Below are 25,338 nucleotides of genomic sequence, written 5' to 3' on the forward strand. Positions count from 1 at the left end.
TAGTGATTAAATAAATTAAATTTTTTATTATAATTTTTTAAATATTATATAAAAAAGTTAAAAATATTTCCCACTAACCAAATCAAACTTTGTAAAAAATTTGAAAAATTTATTGCTATATCTTCTTAAAATAGCAAAACGTTTCAAACTCGTGTCTATCGGTCATCTGGATATATGAAAGGAAACGTATGCCAGACTTTACACGTCAAATTTCCCACCATTTTACAATCGGTCCTATATTTGAGCAAAATGTTTCCATTTCTCCTTTTCCACTGCTCTTCGGCGAACGTGGTAGGCACAGGCACAGCATCTTTGGCGTCGTCGTTTTCCTCGTTCGATGTCGCAGCGGTGTCGGCATTAGGCAAAGCCTCCTCGATGGCGTCATCCAGAGACACCTCGCGGCAGATTGCGACATTGTTGTCGGCCTCCATGTACTCGGCGAAGGTCGTGGTGAGGTTTAAACCCTTGAAATCGTCGTTGGCGAAGCCTGCATCTGCCTTGAGCGGCATCGAGGTTGTTGTGTCCGCAGCAGAGGAGACAGTCTCTCGCTTAAGGGGGGACGCGGGTTTCAAAAGTCGAAAAATCGCGAAAAAACCGATTTTTCAAAAAGTATATATTTCGGCTATACGTGTTGTAAACTACCTTTCCTGTAATTATTAACGCCTAATTCACCGTGGAAATGCTTCTAATTCGATATACAACAGGCCACGGCAGCCCCCGAGCCGCGAGCGAACGGCGAAAATAACCAAACATCGCGCGCGCGCCATTTCCATGCCGCTGAACCGAGCGCCGCCATCTTGGTCTTGTTTTGCTTGTGAATGCTTGCCCTTTCCCGTGTTGCCTTCGCCGGCGGCGGCCGCGGCATGGTAGAAGCATGGCTTGCACGAGATTGGAGGCCTCGAAGCAGTGTTTGAGGTTCCCGCGTCTCGAATTCGAGCTGTGATTGGACGAAGCGCGCGCTCCTGGAAAACGCGGGGATAGCGTGGCTGCTATTGGCTGCTGGGCACGCTGACACGTGGTCTCTCCCCCGGCGCGTCGTCTGCCGCTGCTCGCTCCGTTGACGGCGTTCTTTGAGCGCTCGCTTTACTCTTCACCATTTTCGAGATCGCTGTCTTCGCTACCGTCGGGATTCTTGTGGCGCGTTTTGAACGGTTTTGTGCACCCTACGGATCGTCGCGCGTCCGTTCACGATGGTCCCTAAGCGGAAATTCAAAACGCAACATGCGTTCGGTGCGCGGCGTCGTTCTATGAATGCCGTCCGCATGGCGAAGTTGGCAAAGCGCGTTGCCGGCGATTGCGGAGACGCTTCCTGCAGTGCTGCCTCTGCTACACCGCTTGAAGAAGTCCGCGTTGCCACTTCCAGTGCCGTATTTTCCGAGTCAGCAATGCAAGGAGACGGCGTTGCAAGTGTGCCTGCTGTCCTGGCCGCATCAACCTCGGCGATCGCGGCACCCTCTCTCGCGTCTGTCGCCGTGAGCATAGACGCATCGTCGACCGTGCGCGTGAAAACGCACTTTCTGACGCCGGAGGAGATAGAGGCGGCGGAGGCACAACGTAATGCTGTGAAAAACAAACTTGGTGCCACGCCCGCGACGCTACGAAAATTTCAAGCGATGTCGCCCGATCCCGCACCTGCCACTGCTACTACCGTAGATGAGGTATTTTGCCTTGTGCAAATGTGTGTGTTCGGCCACCTGCTCTCCAAAACCTTGTGCCAGCGCTGCCTTTCAACTGGACTGACAATTCAACAAGGTACCCAGTTCGGACTGGCTACAAAGCTTGAGTTGGTATGCCCACATTGTGGGATTATTGCTAATTCTTGGAGTTCACCACGCCAGAACGCAGGAAATGCTTTTGAGGTGAACATCCGAGCCATTATGGCTATGAAGCAAATTGGTAAGGGGCAGACAGCTGTAAATGACTTTTGGGCTGCTATGAATGTATCTCACAGAGGACTTCATCACAAGACGTACCAGGAACATCTGAAGAAGACATTCAGGGGCCCAGAGACTCAACGCATGGAGAGTTTCTATTCAGAATCAGCAGCTGCTGTGAAAAAGGTTTACCAGGGAATGGACCCAGGATTTACCAGAGACATTACTGTGGTCTATGATGGCACCTGGCACAAGCGTGGACACACATCCCACATTGGAGTTGGGGCAGTGATAGAGTATCACACTGGCCTCATCTTGGATGCAGTTGTCCTCTCAAACCAGTGCCTCGGGTGTCAAACAGGACCCAAACCAGAAGACTCCGAGTACTCAAGCTGGCGTGAGCAGCACATCTGCCAAAGAAACACTGATGCGAAGTCTGGAAGGATGGAGGTCGAGGCAGCCTTGATCCTTTTCGCCCGTTCACTGACAAAGCACAACCTCCGTTACACAACGATTGTGTCCGATGGAGACAGTGCCACCTACTCTGCCCTTGTGAAGGAGAATGTTTATGGGCTAGTCCCAGTTGTCAAAGAAGAATGCCTCAATCACGTGCAGAAAAGGATGGGGGCTGCACTGCGCAACCTAGTGCAAAAGAGTGATAAGGCATTGGGAGGGAAAGGAAGGTTGACAAAGGCTCTGATCGACAAGCTGACGGATTACTATGGCTGGGCTTTGAGAAACAACTCGAATGACGCGGCAGCAATGCAGCGTGCAGTGATGGCGTCCTACCATCACATCACATCCACCGATGCGGAGCCTCACCATGACCCATGCCCAGAGGGCGCTGGCTCATGGTGCCGCCACAAGGCTGCTGAGGCAAATGGCTTACCACAACCAAGGCACAGGTACAATCTGCCAGGCTATGTCACTGAGGCTATGCTGCCTGTTTATCAGTGCCTCTCCGAGCCTTCCCTTCTTCAGCGGTGCCTTGGAGCGAAGACTCAAAATGCATCGGAATCATTTCATTCTGTTCTGTGGTCACTGATGCCCAAGGAGCAGCATGCATCCCTGATTGCAGTGGAGACAGCACTGAATGATGCAGTGATGCGGTATAATGCTGGAAACCAAAGGGCCACCAAAGAAATTTCTCTGTCTGCGGGGCTCACACCTGGCCACCTAGCCATCCATCGAGCCGTGGAAAAAGATGCCCTGCGCATGAGAAAGGCTGAGAAGCGAGGTCAAGCGAAGACTGAGAGGCGGCAGAGAAAGAAAGCCTGCAAAGACACCGCAAACTATTCTGCGGGGTCATTTTAGACCCAGAAATGTTGTGTCAAAACTTCAAGGGCCGTTTTCTCGAAATGAATTTTTTTCCTGGTGTGGCTGCTTATGCAAGCAGTATCTCTGGAACCGCTAATCAGATTCCCACCAGGTTTTTTTTATTGTGTGCCTGAATAAATTTATGAGGGCAAGACAGGCCCACTTTTTCAAGTTATTGAGTCTGGAATTTATTATAAGCAATCAAAATTAGGCTAATGCAAGTCTAAATAGTAACACTAAATTCAATGTTGTGCTAAAACTTTTCAGCAAGGAAATTAAAAAAAAGGGCTCTGTCTTGCCCTGTGGTACCTATTCAGGAATCTTCATATTGAATTTGACAGTGCTAACACATTTTGCAAGTTCTCCAGGCATGTCATAAGGAACCTATGTGAACCATTCTGATATACTCCTGTAACTTTAGTACCAGTGTACGTAGCTCCATGAAACTTTGTAGTTATTCATATGTCTATGCCATGAGTGTACCCTGAAAATTTCATTCAGTTATCTCAAGAAACAAAAAAGTTGGTGTTCGAAGGTAGCCTCCTCCCTTAAAGGCACAGTGCTTGAACGAGTTAGCGATTGTGCTTCGCGACACTGCGTTCCACGAACTCGCAATAAAATGCATGACGTCGAGCACAGTGATCTTTTTTTTCGACTCGCTGCGCTCCATAGCAGCCAGCCGACGCTGCACTAACCTCTTCCGGTACCCTTGCTTGATGCACTTAATGATGCTGGCATCCAGCAGCTGCAGCCAGCTTGTGCAGTTGGGCGGAAAAAAAACCTTTATGTTCCTCAGACTGGACATATCAGGTGGGTGGCACGGTGTATTGTCCACGAAAAGCAATATTTTCCACGCCTTAGCACCCATTTCGTTATCCAGCTGCTGCAAAAAATTGCTGAAGAGTGCAGACGTCATTCACGCCTTTTTGTTAAAGTCTTCAAGTTCAAGTCTTCAAGTTCTTAAAGCCCCATGGCTTTGCAAGCTTTCTAACAATGAGCACGGGCAGCCTCTCGGAACCGTCCTCGTTAGCACAGAATAGTGCCGTCACATGCTCTTTACTATGCTTGCCACCAACACAGCTGTCACCCTTAAATGCAAGGGTTTGCTTGGGCTGCACATGGTAAAAAATACCGCTCTCGTCGGCGTTGAAAATGTCGCAGGGCTTGCATGCAGCAATCATCTCTGGCAGTGACTCCATCCACTCGTTAACCGTAGAAATGTCCACTGAAGTGCTTTCTCCGCAGAAGCGGCTGTACACAATCCTTTTTCATTTTTTAAAGCAATCCAGCCATCCGTTCGATGCCTAATTGTCGTCGATGCCCAGATGCAATGCCACAAGGTTCGTCTTTTCTTTTAGAATGGCGCCATCAACGTTGATCGCAGAGCTTCGTGCTTGATGCAGCCACTTGACGAGAATTTTTTTAACTTCTCAGGTTGTCCTTCTTTTGCCACTTTCTGCTTGAGCCCGAACTTGTTGGCATTCTGCAATATCACCACTTTGTTTGCCAGGATTGTCTTAAGCGAAGGTTCGGCTATCTTAAGGTCCCGGGCAATGCTGGCTTTCGTGGCTCCATGCCGCTTTTCCACTTCCTCGATAATATTCAGCTTATCGCCAAGCGACAGAACTGTCTGCTTTTGGGGCATCGTGCGTCGTGTTGCTCCACACAACTCAAAACCTCCGCTGAACGCGGGTCGCTAGGATTACGACAAAGAATACGTGCGATAAACCTATGCCTCTCTTTGCTACCTTGTTGGCGATCTGTTGCTGGGAAACTGGAAAAAGAGAAACGCTTCCCAACGAGACGAGAGGCGACGCCGCTGAGAAGAGAGGGAGAAAGTGATTGGAGCGAGGAAAGAGACCCACAGCACTTTTCTTTTGTCCGCCGTTCCATTCCGCGCTTCGCGAGGGTCGTCGTATAATGCGGGTCAGGCGTAAAATTGCGTCGGATAACGGGGGTTTTTAATGCATTGCTCTATGGGGACTTCGCCGGGACTGCGCCAATTCGTCGTAAAACATGGGTTGTCGCAAAACTATGGGACGTATAACCAAGGTTCCACTGTATGTCTAGCATCTGTAGAATTGCAGGAGATGCATGCAGATTCCCAGTGTTGAAGCGTAGGACAGCTTCTGCAACAGCAGCTTGTACAGCAAACAGAGATGTATGCTGTTCCTTTGAGACTAAACTCCAAATCACAAAATGTAAGGAGCGGTAGGCTGATCTGACGCTGGCGTCGTTGCTGCACCGCTGGCCTCTGTGAAAGGCTCAACCTTCCATGCCATTGCCGATACCAATGAAAGCCCCCTCAAGTGAGGCCTTTTCACGGGTGTGCACCTCGCGCTCTTCTTCCACACCTATTGGTGTCTATTCTGACGTGGCCTGAGCCGACATGCCGACACGTGTCCTCGTGCGCCTCGTAATCGCCGATAGCATCGCTGTTTAAATAAGCATTTTAAAGATAAAATAAATAATAAAATAAACATAAAACATAAAATAAAAACAAATAAAAAATAAACAAAAACAATAAAATAGGCATTTTAGTAATTCTTGGTTTAAGGCCCACATCCCCCCTTAGGTAACATTGTCCTCTTACCTGACTGCGTTGTTAATTTTTCTGAGCACTAGATTTCTGTTTGCTTGCATACTGCATGCACTGCTCTTTTTGCTGTGTAAATTGCTGTGAGCACTTCCTGAAGCTCATCCCTGTGCACACGCAGCCTTCCCCTGCGGTACTTGCGGCCACAGACGCCTCCATCCAGCACAGCGCAGGCACAGCAGCAGCCCCTGGTGGGCTATGCCCTCTGCTCAGCTGGACCACCCGTTGTGCCACCCCAGCACCCACTGCCGCCCATGGTCACCGCCTTCCAGGTGAATTGCAAAAACGTGTTCGTCAGCGTCATAGGCTGGCACACTCATTCACAAGTGGACCAACTTGCGCTCGCTGCACACCCATTTCACGGGAGTGACAATGAGCGCTAGTATGAATGGGAGTGAGTGCTGTTGAGTTTGAGTGGGCGGGAGTGGGAACAGGAGTGAGTGCCTGTTAACGCAAGTATGAATGGAAGTTGGTGACAGAGAGTTAGTGTGGACACGACACGTATGCGAATGCATATTGGTGAATGGGAGTGGATGCAAGTATGAGCATGAGTGGGTGCTGGTAAGTGCGAATGGAAGCGCCTGTGAACATGGTGCTAGTGTGGGTGAGTGTGAGTGAGTGTGAGTGCAGAAGGCGCATGAGTGCGAGAGAGTGCCATATTTACCCAGATCTAATGTTGACCTTTCTTCTGGGAAAATGGGTCCGAAAATCGCCTGGCGCGTCACAGTCACAACGCCGTCAAATCTCAAATCCCCCAGAGGCAGTGTCATTGTCATCACAAGATTGCCACAGAGCACGTTTTTGTCAAGGTCTTTCTGGATTCATTTTGTGCCCAACTATGATCTGGAGCGGTACTTGTGATCGGCCGCTTTTGGAGATACTATAACCCTCCCGAGAATTTGCCTTACTAGGCTCAGAATACATTGGCGTATGCAGACGTCAGCTTCCCTGGCGCTATGTTAAGCTCACCATCTGGTTACAGTGCCAGGATCGCTGTCGGCCACATACTTCTGTAGTGCAGTCACGTAAAATCTAGCAGAAGTGATAGCAGCATCTCTAAAAGTAATGACTAGAGAATACCACCCTTGTGTGCTTTAGTAACTGTCGCTTATAAGTGCAATTTTGCCATTTTCATGATGAAACCTTATTAAAGAAGATTCTCCTCTGTCTAGTTTTTTTCAAATAGCTAACATGTGGGGCATGCTGTATTTTATTTGTAAATAGAGGCCACGTTAAGTTCAGGTGTACTTTTGTTTCCTTATTTTTACTTTATTGCACATTAGATTCGGGTAAATACTGTATGTAGCCTACAAAAATATTGGTGAGTGTGTGTGAGTTGGCGTCTACTTATCCTGCTGACCTATAAGCACCATCAAGGGGTGTGCAATGAGGCAGGGAAAAGCACCACAGTTGGCCTGATGTGCTCAGGCCACCTGAAAGCAACACTTACCTCTCCGGGGAGAAAAAAAAAATCGAAATACAAGAGAGAGAGAGAGCACCTTTAGGGGCTTGATAACCCTGAAAAGACCCAAAAGCAAAAAACCACCCTGAAGTTCCCGCACCAGCATCGTTCTTTATAATGCCAAACACAGCTGTTTATTGTTAGAAAAGTATTCAATGTTCTATTTGAATCTGCTGCTATTCGACTCGTAGTTGATTTGGTCTCAAGTATTACCATTCGCACACCCCTACCTGGTTTCCTCACCATTTGTGTGCCTGAACAATGGAGCAAACAGCAGCGTTGTGTGCATGTGCGAATGCAGTCACTGGTGCCGTGTGTGGCGAGGCCTGCTGTGGCGAGTAATGCAGCAGGAGCTAGCCGTGCCTCCCTGGTTGGGCCAACCTCATTTGCCGTGGGCTTACCGGCCTGTGGCATGGCCAAAAGCGGCACACCCTTCCTCGGCATGGGAGCACCCACGCACCCTTCGGCGACGACACCGTATGGGGATGGTTCAATGGGAGAAAGAATGGCGTCCAGTGGAGATGCTTCGTCTATGGGTGAGGATTTCATCCAATTTTTGTTACCCTAGCTACTCAAACATGATGCAGCAAAAAATGATAGTGTTAAACTGGTCAAAAGATCAATTTCTTGAAAATCTCATTTTCAATTTTTATAACCTGTTTTTTATGTGATTCCAAAATATCACCACTGAAAACCACATAGAAGTGCTTTAAGGAATTTGTTGTATCAGCCAAGGTGGCAAAAAGTTTCGCAGAAATCATGAAAGAACAGTGTTTTTCAAACTACAATATCTCTGGAATGGCGCAACTGAGTGCTGCCATCTTGGTCTTGGAAAACGCATTTCTCCGTCTTCAAATCTGCCACTTCAGCTATCGCCTCCACACTGAAACAAGTGCACAAAAAGCGAATGACTGAAGGTTGTTCCAGAGTCTCCGATTGGCCGCACCCACCACATGACTCCGGCACGGTTTGCCATTAGTCCAATGCTCGCTCTGTAGGGGCGTCATCTGCTCATTGCACCTTGCGAGCTCTCAACGTCGTGATCTTGATGAGTGTCGAAAAAGGGGTGACGTGGACGTAGCGGAAATGCAGCCGACCCCTCTGTTACTGGACATCTGAGACCCATGGGCTAACCGCCGTATTCAGAAATGCATCTTAACTTGAAGCCCACGGTTGCCTTGATTTAAATGACACCTGTTGTGAATGCAGCAAAGGAAGTGCATTGAGCGTCTTGGGCGCATTCACACCAGGCATCATTTATATCAAGTCAAGCATGGGCTTCAAATTAGGATACATTTCTGAATACAGGGGTAAGCATTGCAAGCATCGGTGATGCGGACTTCGCAGCGAAGCACTTTGTGCGCGGAATCCTCTGACACATGGATAAGCCTTTTGAGCATTGGTGCTTTGGACTTCACTTGCAACTTTACTTCCAAGCGCATTGCGCAAGCAATTCTCGGACCTGCGGCTAAGCCTTTCGAGCGTCGGTGCCGATACAAAGCACGTAGTGCACGCAATCCTCAAGACCCACGACCATGCACATCGCGTGCATACTGTTTGGACCCGCTGCTAGGCATTCCTTGCATTGTCCCGTTTAGCTATGCTCGCAATATTCAACAAACCTTCCACTGCATTCTGTAAGCTCTCCAAGCCCTCGCAAGGTTCAAAGGAGAAAAGGTTTGGACAGCACAATGTTCTCAAAATGTGGTAGCTGGTGCAAACATTAAGCTGCGAAAACACCTCCGCATAAGTGCTGGCTTGCAAGGCACGCACGTTTCAGCTGCATTGCTGTCCTTGTACCAGTGCCTTTCTAATGTTCAGCTAGGTCCTCAGCTGTTGTCTAGGAAACAAAATTAAACATGCTGCTGAAAGCCTTTCTTTAGCCATCTGGGCATGGCTACAAGAAGACAAAAATGTGCTATTGAATGTGAGGGAGACATTATGCGAGTGAAGTTAAAGGATAAGCCTCCCTGCTGCACTAGAAACAGCCATCAGCAAAGCATTATGCAAATACAATTTTGGGACTTGCCGTTTTTTTTGTGGGATATTGTGTGACATTTGGTCTGCAACCTGGCCAACAAGCTTTTCGCAGAGCAGTGGACAAGGATATCTTGGGAGGAAAAAGGGGCAAGCAAAGCCCTTCAAACTAAAGGCAATACACTTTAGAAGCCTTGCATTTGATAAGACATCAATGACTACAGCCCTGGTGCCTCTTGATAACTTAAAATCGATGGTACAACTTCTGAAAGCCATTTTCTCAAAACTGTTTTTCTTGCCTTGCTGTCTTTTACTATACCCTTTCAAGTGCAGTTCAGGGTGTGACATTCTTACTTTTCAAGTATGACTTTTTCAGAATTAGTGATTCAGCTAGTTGTTCACAGTCAAAATGCCTGTTCTCATAAAAAATGAGAACTAAAAAAAGTCATGTTGTAAATACTGAAATCTAAGAATGTCATGCCCTCAACCATTCATTTTGGAATGCACAGTCCTTCAAACGAGTTCTATATCCCATTTTGCAACGCGTTCAAGCTTGGGACAAGACCAAAAGGAGAAAAACGTTCGTAAAGAAGTTGAGATTGAACTTTCAAATTTGTATGATAACAATCACAAAAACATTACCGCTACTTCTGCCAATTTTCAAATAAAATCCATGCAGAAATAAGGAAGTTGATTTTGAAAGCCACATCCTTTTTATCGATGTGGAGAAAGGCATTTGAAGTGAAAAGAAGCTATTTCAGAAATCCTTTGCTGCAAAAAGTACTTCAATGCGTTCAACAGAAGTGGAGTTATCGGCAATCAAATACAGCTTCCGCCGTGCTCCTGTTCCTCCTTCAGTGCCTTGCACTGTGAAGGTGACGGCGCAGTGGGGTGTGCCCAGAACGCTTCGCTTTTTAGATGTCGCCTTGGTGCGCAGTTCAAATTTCATTTTGGATGTTGACGTAGACACCAAGACTTCCGTCTTTGGTGCCTATGACGCACGAAACATAAACCAAACGCGGTTGTCCCAAGTGAGCTTGTCCCAAGTGATGATTGGCCGACTGTGTGCACTATACTGTCAACACGCTCGCATGTTCGTTAGCATATCCAAGCTCTGTACATCGTTCTTTCTGAATAGTGGGTGGCAGTTGTTTTTGCAGCCTAGCCGACCCAAGCTTACTGACTGTCTTGGTAGTAACCTACCCAGCACTCAACTACCGTAAAATAGCGAGCAAGTTGTCCCCCTTCCCTTTTAGATAAGGGAAGAAAATGTTGGGGAGAGGACCCTTGTTTGGGATTGCCCCCAAAATTCAAAATGGTGGCCAGAATATTGCCACCCAGAAAAATAAAGTGCAGTGTACTGTAATTGAAGAGCTTTATTTGAGTGCACTCGTACCTGTCAAGGTTCCCCAGGATCTACACTAAAAAAATAGATTGCCTGTTTGCGAAGTTACAGCACCAACATAAGTTGGCCATGAAACTCTCCAGACTCCAGCTCACCAGTTCGAGATGCCACAACCTTCAAACAAGTGTGCTACAGCCTTCTTTGCAACAGCAGCTACAAAGTAACGGCAGCCGTTTGACGCCATGCCTCACATGAGAGAGAAAGGTGCCATACTCTACGACAGGTGGCGTCACTCGTGATTTTCTATTTTCGTAATTTTCTCACTTACAAAAGCCCTGTTGTGTGCATGATCTCTGAACATGGGGAAATGTGTCTATGGTGCCAGACAGCTTGCAAAGGATGCGTCATCTGCGAGTGTGTGCAGGTATTGAGACAGGCCGCTGCTTGTGTGTACTGCAGCCATTTTCATATGCCTCGATTCTAAGATGTGAAAATCTGGCTTGGATTGCTTTGCATTGCATCACGTCTGTGGTCTGGCATGTCAGTTTGTCTGGCCACAATATCAATGCATGTTTGCATGCCTCCTATCCCATGCTCGTCACCAAAACACCATGCATAACAAGTATGGTGCATGCCCCAATGTTGAGTTAACCAATTATCGCCAAATTGGTGTCACATTAACGAATATCCTATGGTATACAACTCAATACAGTTGAGCCTACTGATAAGGGACATAGCTGGCATATGGGGTACATTCTCTATACCCAGCATTCATAATTACATAATTTGATGAATAGTTCTGTGGAAAGCTGCAAGGTGGAGAAAAGTAATAATTAAGGGAAAACGAGACATCTACCCAATCCTAGCCATTGCTACAAAGGAAAGCCATACAGGTTCCTCGATAGAAAAGCCTCGCAGTTAAAGAAAAATTCTTCCTGGTCCGAGACTCGAACCCAGGACCACCGCCTTTTTGGGGCAGCTGCTCTACCACCTGAACTGACCAGGCGGCAGGGCGAAGTAGAATTTGTCAGTATCTCGAAGCAAAGGCAAGAGTTTTACGTAATAGATTTTCGGAAACCCGCAGGGTGGAGAGAAGTAATAATTGAGGGAAAACGAGACATCCGCCCAATTTTTCTTCAACTGCGAGGCTTTTCTTTCGAGGAACCCATATGGGTTTCCTTTATAGCAATTGGGTGGATGTCTAATTTCCCATAATTATAATTAAATATTATAATACATTGTACACAGTACATGAAAAGCGACAAAAGTTAATATGGGGCCACCAAAGAGACACAAAATCAGCTTAGACTGATCAAGTATTCACCCAAACTCTATTTTCGTGAATTTTAAGGCATAGGTTGATTTTGAGAACAGAAAATGAAGGTCAAAGTTCAATTCTTGTATGTATTGTGATGAAATCCCAGCACTGGTGCATCAGTATGATGTTTACTGGTTCACCAGTGTGGTGCACCAGTGGGACATTTTAAACTATTCTTTTTGTATTTTGGCCATTGTGGGCCAGTGAATGTTCTTGAACCTGGCCAAGGTGAGCCTTAGTACGGAATTAACTCCATTATCTCTGTACTTTTGCTAGCTTTGTTCACCAATACAGCTTGAGATTGTTTGGTTGATATAGGCCGATATAGGTTGATAGCATATTCCGGGTGAAATTTCCGAAAAAAAAAAAAGGGGCCCTATAATATTTGAATAAATACTGTATATAATTCTCAGGGGTGTTTATGAAAAACGGTGCCACAGTAGCTTAATTGGTATGAGCAATGCATGCGTGATGGAAGATGTGGGTTCAGATCCCACCTGCAGCATGCTCTTTATTGCCTGGTTCACTTTACTTTATAATAATAATAATAATAATAATAATAATAATAATAATAATAATAATAATAATAATAATAATAATAATAATAATAATTAGCCTGTTTTATGTCCACTGCAGGACGAAGGCCTCACCCTGCCATCTCCAATTACCCCTGTCCTGTGCCAATCGATTCCAACTAGTGCCCGCAAATTTCCTAATTTCATCGCTCCACCTAGTGGTCTGCCGTCCTCGACTGCGTTTCCCTTCTCTTGGTACCCATTCTCTTACCCTAATGGTCCAACGGTTATCTAACTGGAGCATTACATGACCTGCCTAGCTCCATCTTTTTTCACTTGATGTCAATTAGAATATCGTCTATACCCGTTTGCTCTCTGATCCAAGCCGCTCTCTTTCTGTCTCTTAACGTTATGCCTAGCAATCTTTGTTCCATCGCTCTTTGCGCAGTCCTTAATTTGTTCTCAAGCTTCTTTGTCAGTCTCCAAGTCTCTGCCCCATATGTCAGCACTGGTAAAATGCACTGATTCTACACCTTCCTTTTCAATGATAATGGTAAGCTTCCAGTCAGGAGCTGACAATGTCAGCCGTATGCGATACAACCCATTTTTATTCTTTATGAATTTTCTTCTCATGACCAGGGGTCCCTTTAATTGACCTAGGTAAATGTACTACTCATTCACAGACTCTAGAGGCTGACTAGCAATCTTGAACTCTTGTTCCTTTGCCCAGCTATTCATCATTATCTTTATATTCTGCATATTAATTTTCAGCACCACTCTTATACTCTCCCTGTTAAGGTCCTCAATAATTTGTTGTAGCTCGTTTGCATTGTTGCTGAATAGAACGTCATCGGCAAACCAAAGGTTTCCGAGATATTCGCTGTCGATCCTCACTCCTAAGCCTTCCCAGTTTAATAGCTTGAATACGTCTTCCAAGCACACAGTGAATAGCATTGGATAGGTTGTGTCTCCATGTCTGTCCTCTTTCTTTATAGGTATTTTCCTACTTTTCTTGTGTAGAATTAAGGTAGCTGTAGAACCACTGTAGATATTTTCCAAGGTATTTACATAAGCGTTTTGTAATCCTTGATTACGTAAGGCCTCTATGACTGCTGGTATCTTTACTGAATCAAATGCCTTTTCGTAATCTATGAAAGCCATATAGAGAGACTTATTGTACTCTGCGGATTTCTCGATAACCTGATTAATAACATGGATGTGATCCATTGTAGAGTATCTCTTCCCGAAGCCAGCCTGTTCCCTTGGTTGACTGAAGTCCAGTGTTGCTGTTATTCTATTTGGGATTGTTTTGGTAAATAATTTATATAATACTGGGAGTAAGCTAATGGGCCTAAAATTTTTCAATTCTTTAACGTCTCACTTTTTGTGGCTTGGTATCATGTTTGCATTCTTCCAGTTTTCTGGGACCCTTGCAGTTGATACTCATTTCGTACAAAGGGCCGCCAGTTTTCTAAGCATTATGTATCCACCATCTTTGATTAAATCTACTGTTATTCCATCAGTTTACCCATTGCTTTCTTTGGTTTCGTTTCTGTTGGTTTCACATGATCAAGCTTATCGGGCATTTTCACTGCCAGATGCGCCGATGCATGAGTCCAAGACCACGAACTTTACAAGCATCTCCTTTTACAAGTGCATGCTACACCTGCTTTCTCTCCTTTTCTTGCTTCAAAAAATAGTTTTCCTGCAGGTTGCATAGATATGGAGACTGAGTGCCACAAAGGTTTAGCAGCTGTGAACGCGCTGTGGTCTTACCTCGCACACACAAACGACTAGTATATAACAGGTGTGAAGGTGAAGGAGAAAGCTCGCGACGTCATAGGTCCACAGAATAAGTGGTTACACACTCGCTCAGCAACACATTTTGCAGGTACATGCTCACTCGTTTTCACAATCCTGTCCACAAGCATTCATCAGCACTCACTTAAGTTTTTACTCGAACTTCACTCACCGGCGCTCATTCACGCTAATAGCCACATCCAGTCGTGCTTGCTGGCACTAACCCGCATTCATACTCACGCCTACTCATCCTCGCTGTCATTTACTCGCATTCATAGCTCACTTCCAACTCGCGGCCATCTGCACTTACCGTAAAAACCTGCTTATAATACGAACCCACATATACGAGGTCCGTTAAAAAGGTATCCGACCTTTGACCAAAGAAAAAAAAACTGGCTTAGTTGGAATATTGGAAACTTAATCACCCTCAAAGTAGGCTCCTTGGGACTCCACACACTTCTCCCAGCGGTGCTGCCATTGTTGGAAGCATTCTGAGAAGGCCTCTTTCGGAATGGAGTTTAGCTCAGCAGTCATTGCAGCCATAATGTCCTCTCTTGTCTGAAATCGCGCTCCTTTCAATGGCCACTTGATTTAGGGAAACAGCCTGAAGTCGCAGGGTGCCATATCGGGAGAGTAAGGAGCCTGTTGAACTACAGGAGTCTGGTTTTTCGCTAAAAAAGTCTGAATCAAGTGCGAGGAATGTGCAGGAGCATTGTCGTGATGGGTGTGCCAATTTCCTGTTGACCACAACTCCGGTCTCTTGCGCCGCACAGCATCACGTAGGCGATGGAGACCAACCCTTTGGTGATTGTTTGACCCCGTGGTGCGTACTCGTAGTGTACCAGACCACGGGAGTCAAAGAAAGCAGTCAGCACCACTTTGACGTTGCTGCGCACTTGGCGGGCTTTCTTTGGTCTTGGTGACCTGGAATGCTTCCACTGTGACGACTGGGATTTGGCTTCCGGGTTGTACCCATACACCCAAGACTCGTCACCAGTGATTATGGTTGTTCATGAAGTCGTGGTCATTGTTTGTGAAATACAGCATGTCTTGTGAGGCTTCAGCATGAAATTGCTTTTGCTCCACCGTGAGAAGCTTCGGCACGAATTTCACTGCAACTCTCTTCATGGCCAAATGTTCGGTCATAATGGAATGTGCAGAAAAAGTGCTGATGCCCATCTCTTCCGAAATTTCTCGGATAGTCACACGACGGTCACGCATCACCACAGCGCTCACTTCGGCAAATGACCTGATGATTTCGGCATGTTGATGGCCGACCGGAGCGTGGCTCGCTCTCCACCGATGTGCGGCCATCTTTAAACCAGTTATACCACTCCTTAATCTGTGTGCTGCTCATAGCATCGTCACCGAAAGCTGTCTGAATCTTCCGAATAGTTTCCACGTGGCTGTCGCCCAGTTTCTGGCAAAATTTGATGCAGTAGCGCTGCTTCAGTTGCTCCGCCATTTTCCTTGCAATAAAAAACCGACGAGAGCACTGCGCACTACCTCACTCAAATGCGGCATCCCAACAACTGACGCTATCGGCAGGTGGGAAAAAATATGTGCATGCGCACGAAGGTTCAAGGTCGGCTCATGCAAGCGCTTGTTTTATATCCATCAGGTGTTCGCAAAAAAAAATAAGGTTGGATACTTTTCTAACAGACCTCGTAGTATGAGGTGAAATTTTTGGAATGCGAAATGAAAAAAATAGTTTTACCTGCGTATAATACGAGTTAGGACAACTTTTGGAAACCATTAAATTGCAAGCAGCATTCCGGGCAAGTTGGTAATCCATTGCTTAAATGATATTGCGCGACATAAAAACGACACGGACGAGAAAGAAGACGACACACCAAGCGCAATCTGTCTGAATCTGAAGATTCAGACAGATTTCGGTGACGATGCTATGAGCAGCACACAGATTGCGCTTGGTGTGTCGTCTTCTTTCTCGTCCGTGTCGTTTTTATGTCGCGCAATATCATTTAAGCATTAAATTGCACTCCGCACTTCAATCGCTGCCTTCCTCAGCCGCGCTCTCTTCGGATAGTTCTTTGTCGGACATGTATTCTCAGAGGTACTCATCCTCTGTGCCATAGAGCGCGTTCGAGATGCCGCACTTCTTGAATTTGCGACGCACAAGGGCTTCTGGTATGCTGGCCCATGTGTCCACAATCCACTTGCATAGTGTGGCTGGTGAAGCCCGCTTTAGCCACCCGGTCGGCGTCACTGCAGGCTCACCTGGGCGCATCCAATCTGCGCAACACTGCTTGACTGCGTCCTTGAATGGCTTGTTCACGCAAACATCTAAAGGCTGCAGCTGAGACGTGATCCCACCCGGTATAACGACGAGTTCAGTGCCAGATTCACGCAACAGCCTCTTCACTGAGTCGGCCAAATGGCAACGAAATACGTCCAGCACGAGGATGGACAGGAACGACAACAGTGTGCGGGGCCGCCGGCACCAGATAGACTTTATCCAGTCGAGCACAAGATTCTCATTTATCCAGCCTTTCTCATGGCATATCACGACCACATTTTTTGGCAGCTCCTCACCTTTAGGCAGTGTCTTCCGCCTGAAGATGACGTAGGGCGGGCATTGCCAGTGGACCGGACATAAACTTTTTTAGAGCCTTTTTCGTGCACAGTGAGGGGCGATGGCATGTCCAGATAAACCGGTGTTTGGTCAGCATTGCGGATTTGCCCTAGCTGGAAGTTCTTGGACTTGCGCAGCAAAATAACGTGGTGCTGGAAGCCACAAGCAGCTTTTCGAGTGGTTTGGGCAGGTTTTGCAAAATTAAAGTTCGGCGGCGTAGGGAAAATCCAGCATGGCACATGTAGCGATAAATCCAGTGCTTGCTCGCTTTGAAGGCGGAGCTTGGTAGCCCTTTTTCTCTTGCAGGCTCCTTAGATCTTGCCTGCATAAGCTCCACGCTCACAGCTAGATGCACGGCTCGCTGTTGGTGTATGAATTCTGTCAGGGTGAGTTCGATTTCTGGGAATGTCCCACTCTTCAGGCCACGAAAGCTTCTTCGTATTCCACTGCACGCGAAAAGGGCTTCCTGCTGTCGACGCCATCCGTGAATGCTTGCCTTACTGACGCCAAACTGCCTCCCGGCCGCACTGTTGCCGATGTCCTGTGCGGCTAAAATAACCTTTGTCTTGAAAGCAGCCAAGTACTGTGTTCGTGGTCCGGACATCTTGGTCCTTCAATGCGGAGTAAAAAAGATGCACTTCGCAAAGCGTCGTTTGTATGGGTGCTGCCAAGGTGCGCACTCAACAATAAAGAAACGATGCTGTAGTCGCGCAACAATAACGAAATCAAACTGTAGCCACGCAGCAAAAACGAAGCCAAACTGTAGCCACGCACCGATAATGAAGTCAAGCCAAAGCCACGCAGCAATAACGAAGCCAAAACTTCTAGCCCAAATTTCTGACTGAAATTTTTGTTCGGATCTGCATACAGTACGAAACGAAAATTTGGGACGCTAATAATAGGGAAAAAAACCTCGTATTAAATGCGGGTTTTTACGGTATGTTCATTCATCCACTGGCGCTTAGTCAATTTGGTGCTCTTCACACATTCCTAAAGTTTAGTCATGTTTGCACTACAGTTGGCACTTGCCACTGCATCTATTCGCACTTATCGGCATTTCATGCCCTTTGTCACTCACTCCTACTCCCACTCACAACTGTGAAATGAGTACGAGTATGCCGATCCATGCATGGCGCAAACGGATGTGCAGTAATAGGGTGGTGTACATTGAAAAGGGGTTAACACAGTGATTATCTCGAGCTCCTGTCCAAATAACCTCCTCGCATCCCCCTTGAGAGCATTATCAGCAACGCAGCAGCTAGAAATTGGAGGCCAAGTTATCCCTCACAGGGACGAGTATTCCTTGTGTGTTCCTGTGCATCCCTTGTGTATCCCTTGGGTGTCAAGGTTTGTGCCACCTCAGTGCTTGAACAGGGCAAAGGTTGGGGTTGTGTACATAACAGAGAGAAGCATATGAGGGGATTTGCCAGCACACATGTGCATGCTGCTTTGATGTGTGCTTTCTACTGCGTTCTTGACATGTCACTGTATTTGTGCTTTGATTGACCTTGTATTTTGGTTGAGGTCACTTTGAACCTCGTGCTTAATCGAGTGTTCCTTTCAATTTCATTCCGAAATGTGACCTGAAGGGATGCTCATCTTGCAGAAATATAAACAGTAGTTTTTCCTCATCCTGGCTTAAAGAGACGAGCAAGAAACGAGAAAATGATTTTGGGTTATCACAAGGTGTCACTTCTTTTCTGGTGAAGGCATGTTTCTTGAGATTATACTGACAGCACATTTCGGGCCTTCTTGAATCCTGCACCTTTTCAGAACAGCCTATTCAAGCTTCATGAAAAATCAGTGTTTGCTCGCAACGACACAGTGCTCAGAGCACATTTTGGACCTTGGTCAGTAGCTTGGCATAGCTTTGGCTTGCAGCTTCATTAATTGAAGCTTGCTTATGGACCTTACCAGCATTTGTCAATTCCAACTGTGATTTCTTTTACTGTCGTTAATTAAGGATGGCTCAACCATGAGGTGTTGAATATCTCGGCAGGCATCCAGCATCACTTTTTTTGTGTGCATCTTGAAGCTTTTCAAGCGGTGTGATCTCTGACTTAAACTTGGCCAGTGTTGTGTCATTGTTATGTAGTGGCGTTGTATCAGTGCAAATATTGTGCATTACAGTGTTGTCTGGCCCCATCCGAATGTTGTACATCCTTGTTTGATTTCATCAAACGGCAACAGAGGGACATTAGAAATGACTGCAATTTTTGTAACCTTCCTACTTGGGTAGTTATTGCTTTCCTGCAAATTGATCACTTAAGCAGAAGATCAGCTGCTGTGTGATTCTCCTGCTAAGCACCAAGTTTGTGGATTTTGATTCTTGGTAATGGTGGCTGAACATGTCAGTGGTTGCGAAATGCAAAATCGGCTGTATGTCAAGGTTGATGCATGTGTTTCCAAAATGAATTAAGTTAATTCAGAGCCCTCCGCTGAGGCATTTGTCACAGCCCAACTGTAGTTTGGGTAACATGAAATCAGCTGTTTGGCTTGCACATCCTTGTTTGGCTTGCACATCCTTGTTTGAAGCTGTCAAGGTCTTGTTGTTAGTATGAGACAATGTGCTCTCTGTCCCTGTGCCCTTGGTGTGCGGTGCCTGCACTGTGAGGCAGTGCTTGCAATAGCCAAGCTATCATTGTCGTTTAGGGAGCATGGGGATGTCTGGAGGAGAGGATGGACAGCAGCAGCATCACCAGCAGCGCCATCGTGGGGGAGCTGGCCGCAACGGGTCGCGAACTCCAGCTGCTATGAGTCAGCCCGCCTCCACTGTGGCTGCCATGGCTGCCCTGTACCGTTCACGGGGCCTCTCTCTGCTGCCAGGTGAGCAGAGAGGGGGAGAGGGGGGGTCGACTCTGTGTGGGCTGGCATAGTGCGACTCGATGGATTTGGGGTGCACGGCTAAACTGAATCTCGGTGAAAAGTCTCTTGTTCAAGATCACCTTGTAGCAGATGTCAAACAACAAAATTTGGGGCGCCTGAGCTGTTCAGGGGGCACTTCAGTTGCCAGCGTCTCTCAGATCCATTCTTGCCCTTATTGGCCAGGAAGAATGATTGGCCTTTCAAATGTATGCCAGTGCTCTGCTGCGCTGTGGTATCGTTTTAAGTAATGGTGGAAGTGTCCATTGGCTATGTGGAATGTGATTGTAGCTGTTGTAGGAGGCTGGCTTCTTGCAATCATTTGTGTGAAGAGGCTGTGCTCTTTGTTTGATGCTTTTATATTCTGATTATGTCCTGGCCTAATGCCACCAGCTTCCATTGGATCATAGTTGTTGTTGTCGTCCATGCAGCGCCTAATGCAGGACACATTTTCAACACAGCTATGTGCTGCAATGAACAGACATGTAAACAGACATAGCACAGACAAAGCACTGCAGGTGCATTGTAGTGCTGAATGCGTTTACCTAGCACACTCAGCAGTGTGTCTCAGTTGTGAATACCCGTGGTGGTGCTCTTGTTAGGTGTATCCGGAATGTGCAGCCACAGCACTAACATCTGGATGTACATGCTTCTAATAGTGTGGAATCAGACCGGTACTTGTGGGGTATTGGCATGGTGAGTGTTTGTATGTGGCTTGCATTTCAGAAAATTTATTTTTATGGGTATCGCTTCTGGAATTTCTCCCATTGGCTAAAGCAGTGGAAAGGAAATTGCACAGTCAATGGGTGTGCTGCCAGAAATCATACATGGTGCCTCATATTTTGCCTTTTGCCGCAATGGTGATCAGTGCGCAAGAATGCCCACTGGTTGACAGGAGGAGTCCAAAGGGTTTAGCAGCTTGTGCACTACAAAGAGCACCTATTGCTTCTCATAAGGATCCTCTTTCCGAAAGTGCCGGGTAGCTATGTCATGGGGAAAACAGTTTTCAGTGTCCTCTAGAAAGTGGGTTCAAAGCCAACTTAGCTCCTAAATGGCAGACATTGGGGGAAAGAATAGCATGGTGCCACTGAGTCTTCTCGTCATTCCCCCCACTCCCACCACCCCACTTCGCCACAGACGTGCGGCTGCTTGGCCACCCGCTGCAGCAACATCACGAGGGGCCACCACAAGCCATGCTGAGGGGAGCACTGCGGCTTGTGTCACAACCCCCACCTGCCCCAGCCACCCTGGGGCCTCGTCCACCCCGAAGTGCCCGCAGGCAGCCGCGAGCACCACCCCGTGCCCCCTCCAACCCGCCAAGCTCGGCCCCTTTGCCCACAACGTCTAGCACAACTCCCGGTATGTGAGGTCCTTCCTCCTTGTGCTGTTAGCAGGGCACGGCGACCTTCATCTGTGCCCTGTGAGGTAGAAGTAATAAGAAAAGACATTTTGTTGGATAATTGGTTTGCCATGTGATATGAAAACAGCTTGCGAGACCTGTATGAACAGTTGGGATTCTCGAATCGTGACAGCTGCTCGTTGCTTTCGACATCCCACAGCACGTCGCCTGCCCAGGGCAGGGCTGATGCAGCACTTCTTGAAGGCATGCATGACCATATCAGGCAGTGAAGCAGGGCACATGTGAGGCACAGCAGGGTGATCTTGGGTTATCACAGCACATCCATTAATTTCACTCCTCTTGATCGCAATCTTTAGAAGTGGTGGTTTCTCATCAATTACAGGTCAGGAATCTTTCTTGTGCTGTTTTGACAGGCAATAGTGGCTGGTGCCATGCCAGATTGCAACTGGCCCTCCTCTGCATTGCCCATTAATCCCAATGGCTAGTGGTTCAGTCATTGTCAACTAATTACAGAGGGCTGAGATCTCGCCAGCTTTTGAGAGATTGAAATCTTGCGGTGAAGAGGAAAACCTTATTAGCGTTGTGCAGCAGCACACTTAAGCCACATTGCAGCAGATCTATTTCACCATCATGTGAAGAGATTGTACAAAATTCTTCTGAAGAAATTTCATTGCCCTGCATCCAATTTCATCGGGAACCAAACAGTGCACAAAGGCACAATGTTTTTTTAAATGAAAATTGACAGTGTCACAGTTTGGCTTTCTGTTCTTGGAAACTCTGAAATGGTTCTATTCTGTCATGGTCTGATTTGCTTCTGTATATTCTTTCATAATGTTTTTGTACAGAGCCCAAGACAGTTGAAGGCACGTTTACACGGTCTTGAATTGCACAATTTTCATGTTGACAACAACAGGGTATGCACCTTTGCTTGTTTGTTGACAATTATTTCTTTCCGATCTTTCCCCTCTTGTTCTTCATTACATAGGTCGTTACAGCCCTTGACTTGCTTTCTACTCTTCGTGACTATACAAATGCCAATGAGCTCTGCTTAAGAAAGGCTCTTAAAGCTCACTGAGACGCTTCCAAGTCACCTGAAGGATCCCATCTAACCATCTCGTGCACTGGCATCCCAGTTTTCTCCTGCATTCCACTTTAGTGAGCATTAAATCACTTTCCGTGGAATTGGTAGCCTTCCTGACATGACCCAAATAAGGAAGGTTTAGTTTCATTACCTTTGCTTCGCAGGAACATTTGGGTTTAATCTTGCGTAAGACTGAAATGTTCGTTCATCCTGCAGTCCATGCAGTTCTCAAGACTCAAGAGTAAGCACCAGAGCTTGAAGGAATGAAGTTTCATATTTTCTCAAGGCCCACAACTCACACCCACACATCGCTATACTTGGCACCTAATTAATATTGTTACCAAGGCAGCTATATAAATGAGGTTGTGCTTTTCCACATAACTTTCTTGGAAAGAAAACGTGACCCCAGTTTTGGTGAATGTGCCAGGCTTTCTGACAGTGGCACGCGGCTTGTTAGGCTGGTGCTTGCTGCTTGTTGGCAAGCATGTTGTCCAGCTTTCTGACACTGCCAAGCTGCTGTTTTGGTTACCACGCACTTTTGTCGGTAACTAAACTTTCTGACTGCTGAATGCTATCCAACGACTTCAAATTGAACGAAATTGGATCTGTTTTCCTCGTATAGGCCATGTTGTCACTGCCACGTACCGCGGCAAGGTGCGCGAGTCTAGTGCTCGTGTTGAAGCACAGCTTTTGCTGCTCTGCTTAATCTTCATTTTATTTGGAATGGTGGAGTGCTGGGTTCTTACTGTGTGCATTGTCTTGCTGCTGCTTTGCATTTGTTGCTTCGTGTTTGTGTTGTCCCAACACTGCCTTCATTGCTTTTGGCGTGGTGCAGTTATTGAGTTTTCTTGGACCTTAAAAGGGCCTTGAATTATGTTTTGAATACAGTAAGAAAACATTGTCGATCTGTCGTAGAGGCTGCTATGAACATGCGAGCCAAATATTACTGCACAGAATGCAGCAGGGCATTGGCAATCTCGTGTCAGAGACAGTGAAAAATCACTTGTTCGTGTTTCCTCAACGCCTTTATACAGCATCTTTGGAAGCAGCTGGCCCGCCAACGCTACTAGTCGATTTTGGGATTGCGAGGCCATTCTCAGAAAAACTTAATTGCTAATTCTTAGTTAAATAAAAGAAAAATATACATGTCTGCGATCTCAAAAGACGGAAAAATTATTTCATCTTTGTACTCTGCACGGCTGCATCAGCTGCATGTGACCTCCAAGACGGCAGCAATGTGCTGCATATCGTAGTCTTACTGCAGCTGCCACGGGGTGTCATGAAAAGCCCTTTCACTGCTGGGACACTCAACTTTCGGCCAGGGCTTAGCCCCCTTGGCTTCTCTGCAGTGTAACTTACGGCGTACTAGTGAAGGGAAAAAAGAGAAAGCTGAGGTAATAACTTATAGTTGAAGGATTCAAAAATTTTTTGCGGGATGACAGTCATGGAGACGACGTCCTTTAATAGTGAGGCCATTCTATGATTACCTAGAAAACTGTTTCAGGGCCGCTTCATGTTTTACTTTGGTTATGGTCCCGTGAAAAAGATAAAACAAAAGAATTGTCCTGTATTTTCATACATGCTTTGAGAGATGGATGAAATTTAATGAAAAGGGGTCAGAAACTGGTAATCATTACTTCTTACAGCAAATCAGTTCTGTGGAAGCTCACAAAGTGGAGGAAGGCTCATGAAAGGGAAGATTGTCATCCACCTGGCTGTAGCTCGAAGCTACCAAGGAAACGCATACAAATGAGCTCCTGGTTAGCACAGATGGTAGAGCAACTGGCTTGGAAAGGCGTTGGTCCAAGGTTCGATCCGCGGACCAGGATAAGCTTTTCTTCAACTCCAAAGCCGTGTTTCTGAGAAACCTGGGTTTCTGAGAAACCTGAGAAACCTTTGTAGCTTTGTGCTGTAGCCAGGTGGACAACAATTTTATTTGTCATTACTTCTTGCAGTGGCACATTTCTCAAAGTGGCAATTTTGATAGCTTATACATTGGCCTTCTTGTTTCCAACAAAAATAGAGTTCATTCTAAATGAACATGCCAGCTCCTACTGATCTGAAAACTTGGCCATGCAAAAAGACTGATGAGTGCAAGAATACTGGGTGTTCCTACGAAGATGTTAAGTAGTATTTAAAAGCAGCTATATTGAAGTAAAAGGTCTGTTCCTTCAGAAGCATGTAGTCAGTGGTGACAACCATGGGGCGACAGGTGATACATGATAATTGGTTGCTAATTAACAAAAGTCCGTCGACTTATAAACATTTAGTCTCATTGGGCCCATTGTAATTGGGAAATTGAAGCAAGATCTCCATACAAGCCATATCAACTTTTGTACCTGGGAAAATACGATTGCCAACGTAACTGTGGCATGACAAAATTAGGCTATTTTAGCACGCGAAACCGAAACTGGTAGGCTGCAGCGAGTGCAAAGCTGCGCCCCTCCAGGTGGAATTACACTTACATCAGCCAGCAGCAAGCAGCCAGCGTGCTGCGGCTCTGTGCTCCTCACTGTTAACCTGTTTGATGTTCATGAAAACTGTAGCTGATAGCCAGAATTGTTAAGATTTGCTTTCATATTGGCTAGTATTTTCATGTAAGTGATGAAATTTGGGTGAGTTTGTGAGACTGCATACTTGACATGGAAGCGGGGGGGGGGGAATAATAATAATAATAATAATAATAAAACATGAGGACACAGGAAAGGAACACCAGGCAGTACGAATGCTAACTTCAAACTAAAGTTTGTTCTTAGAAAACCGCACGTTTTTATCTGTCGACAGGTCCTTGTCTTTTCACATGCTATAAGCCTCACAATGTCTTACCAACAAGCCCAAATCACTGCATTAGTGATCAAAAGCACAATAGATCGTTGCACAAACGCACTCCATCCCCCCAAAATGTTTAAAATAGTTGTAAAATTCAATCGCGACACCGCTATGTGCATAAAAAAAAAACGAAAACCAAGAGCTCCGAGATTGCAAGACATAGAAGCAAGCTCTAAATCAGGCCCTTATGTGTGCACTGATAGCGTTGTGGGCTGGCTGACACACGTGGAAGCGTTTTTGTGTGTGGAAAGCAAAAACAAAGAGGGTTCCACATGTGTCAGCCAGCCTTCGATTAACCTTCACACAAGTGAAATAACATATCTCGACTAAGCGTTTTTCGCTCCTAACACTATGCTATCAGCGCACACATGATAAGGGCCAGATTCGGAGCTTGCTTCTATGTTTTGCA

The 25,338-nt window shown here is 46.3% G+C and overlaps 2 protein-coding genes across 9 annotated transcripts in view; both read left to right on the forward strand.

The window, feature by feature from the left end:
* LOC135895884 (cAMP-regulated phosphoprotein 21-like) overlaps positions 1-25,338 on the forward strand; it is a 107,580-nt gene that overhangs the window by 76,056 nt on the left and 6,186 nt on the right. For 5 of the 8 annotated variants that reach the window (XM_065424095.1, XM_065424094.2, XM_065424097.2 and 2 more), the window contains 4 exons: positions 5,909-6,059; positions 7,551-7,785; positions 19,450-19,623; positions 20,797-21,018. In XM_065424095.1, the coding sequence (XP_065280167.1) occupies positions 5,909-6,059; positions 7,551-7,785; positions 19,450-19,623; positions 20,797-21,018 (782 nt within the window). The remainder of the gene's footprint in view (positions 1-5,908; positions 6,060-7,550; positions 7,786-19,449; positions 19,624-20,796; positions 21,019-25,338) is intronic. The other 3 variants (XM_065424100.2, XM_065424099.2, XM_065424102.2) reach the window with 3 other exon arrangements.
* On the forward strand, positions 945-3,360 carry LOC139059156 (uncharacterized). Its single transcript, XM_070537154.1, has one exon. It carries the CDS (start codon positions 1,191-1,193, stop codon positions 3,186-3,188), a length of 1,998 nt encoding a protein of 665 aa, XP_070393255.1. The 5' UTR covers positions 945-1,190; the 3' UTR covers positions 3,189-3,360.

This window comes from Dermacentor albipictus, chromosome 4, assembly GCF_038994185.2.
Source record: "Dermacentor albipictus isolate Rhodes 1998 colony chromosome 4, USDA_Dalb.pri_finalv2, whole genome shotgun sequence".
NCBI classification, from domain to species: Eukaryota; Metazoa; Arthropoda; class Arachnida; order Ixodida; family Ixodidae; genus Dermacentor; species Dermacentor albipictus.

Excerpts from the sequence above, each read along its gene's own strand:
- LOC139059156 (XM_070537154.1), top strand. The coding sequence starts at position 1,191 with ATGGTCCCTAAGCGGAAATTCAAAACGCAACATGCGTTCGGTGCGCGG.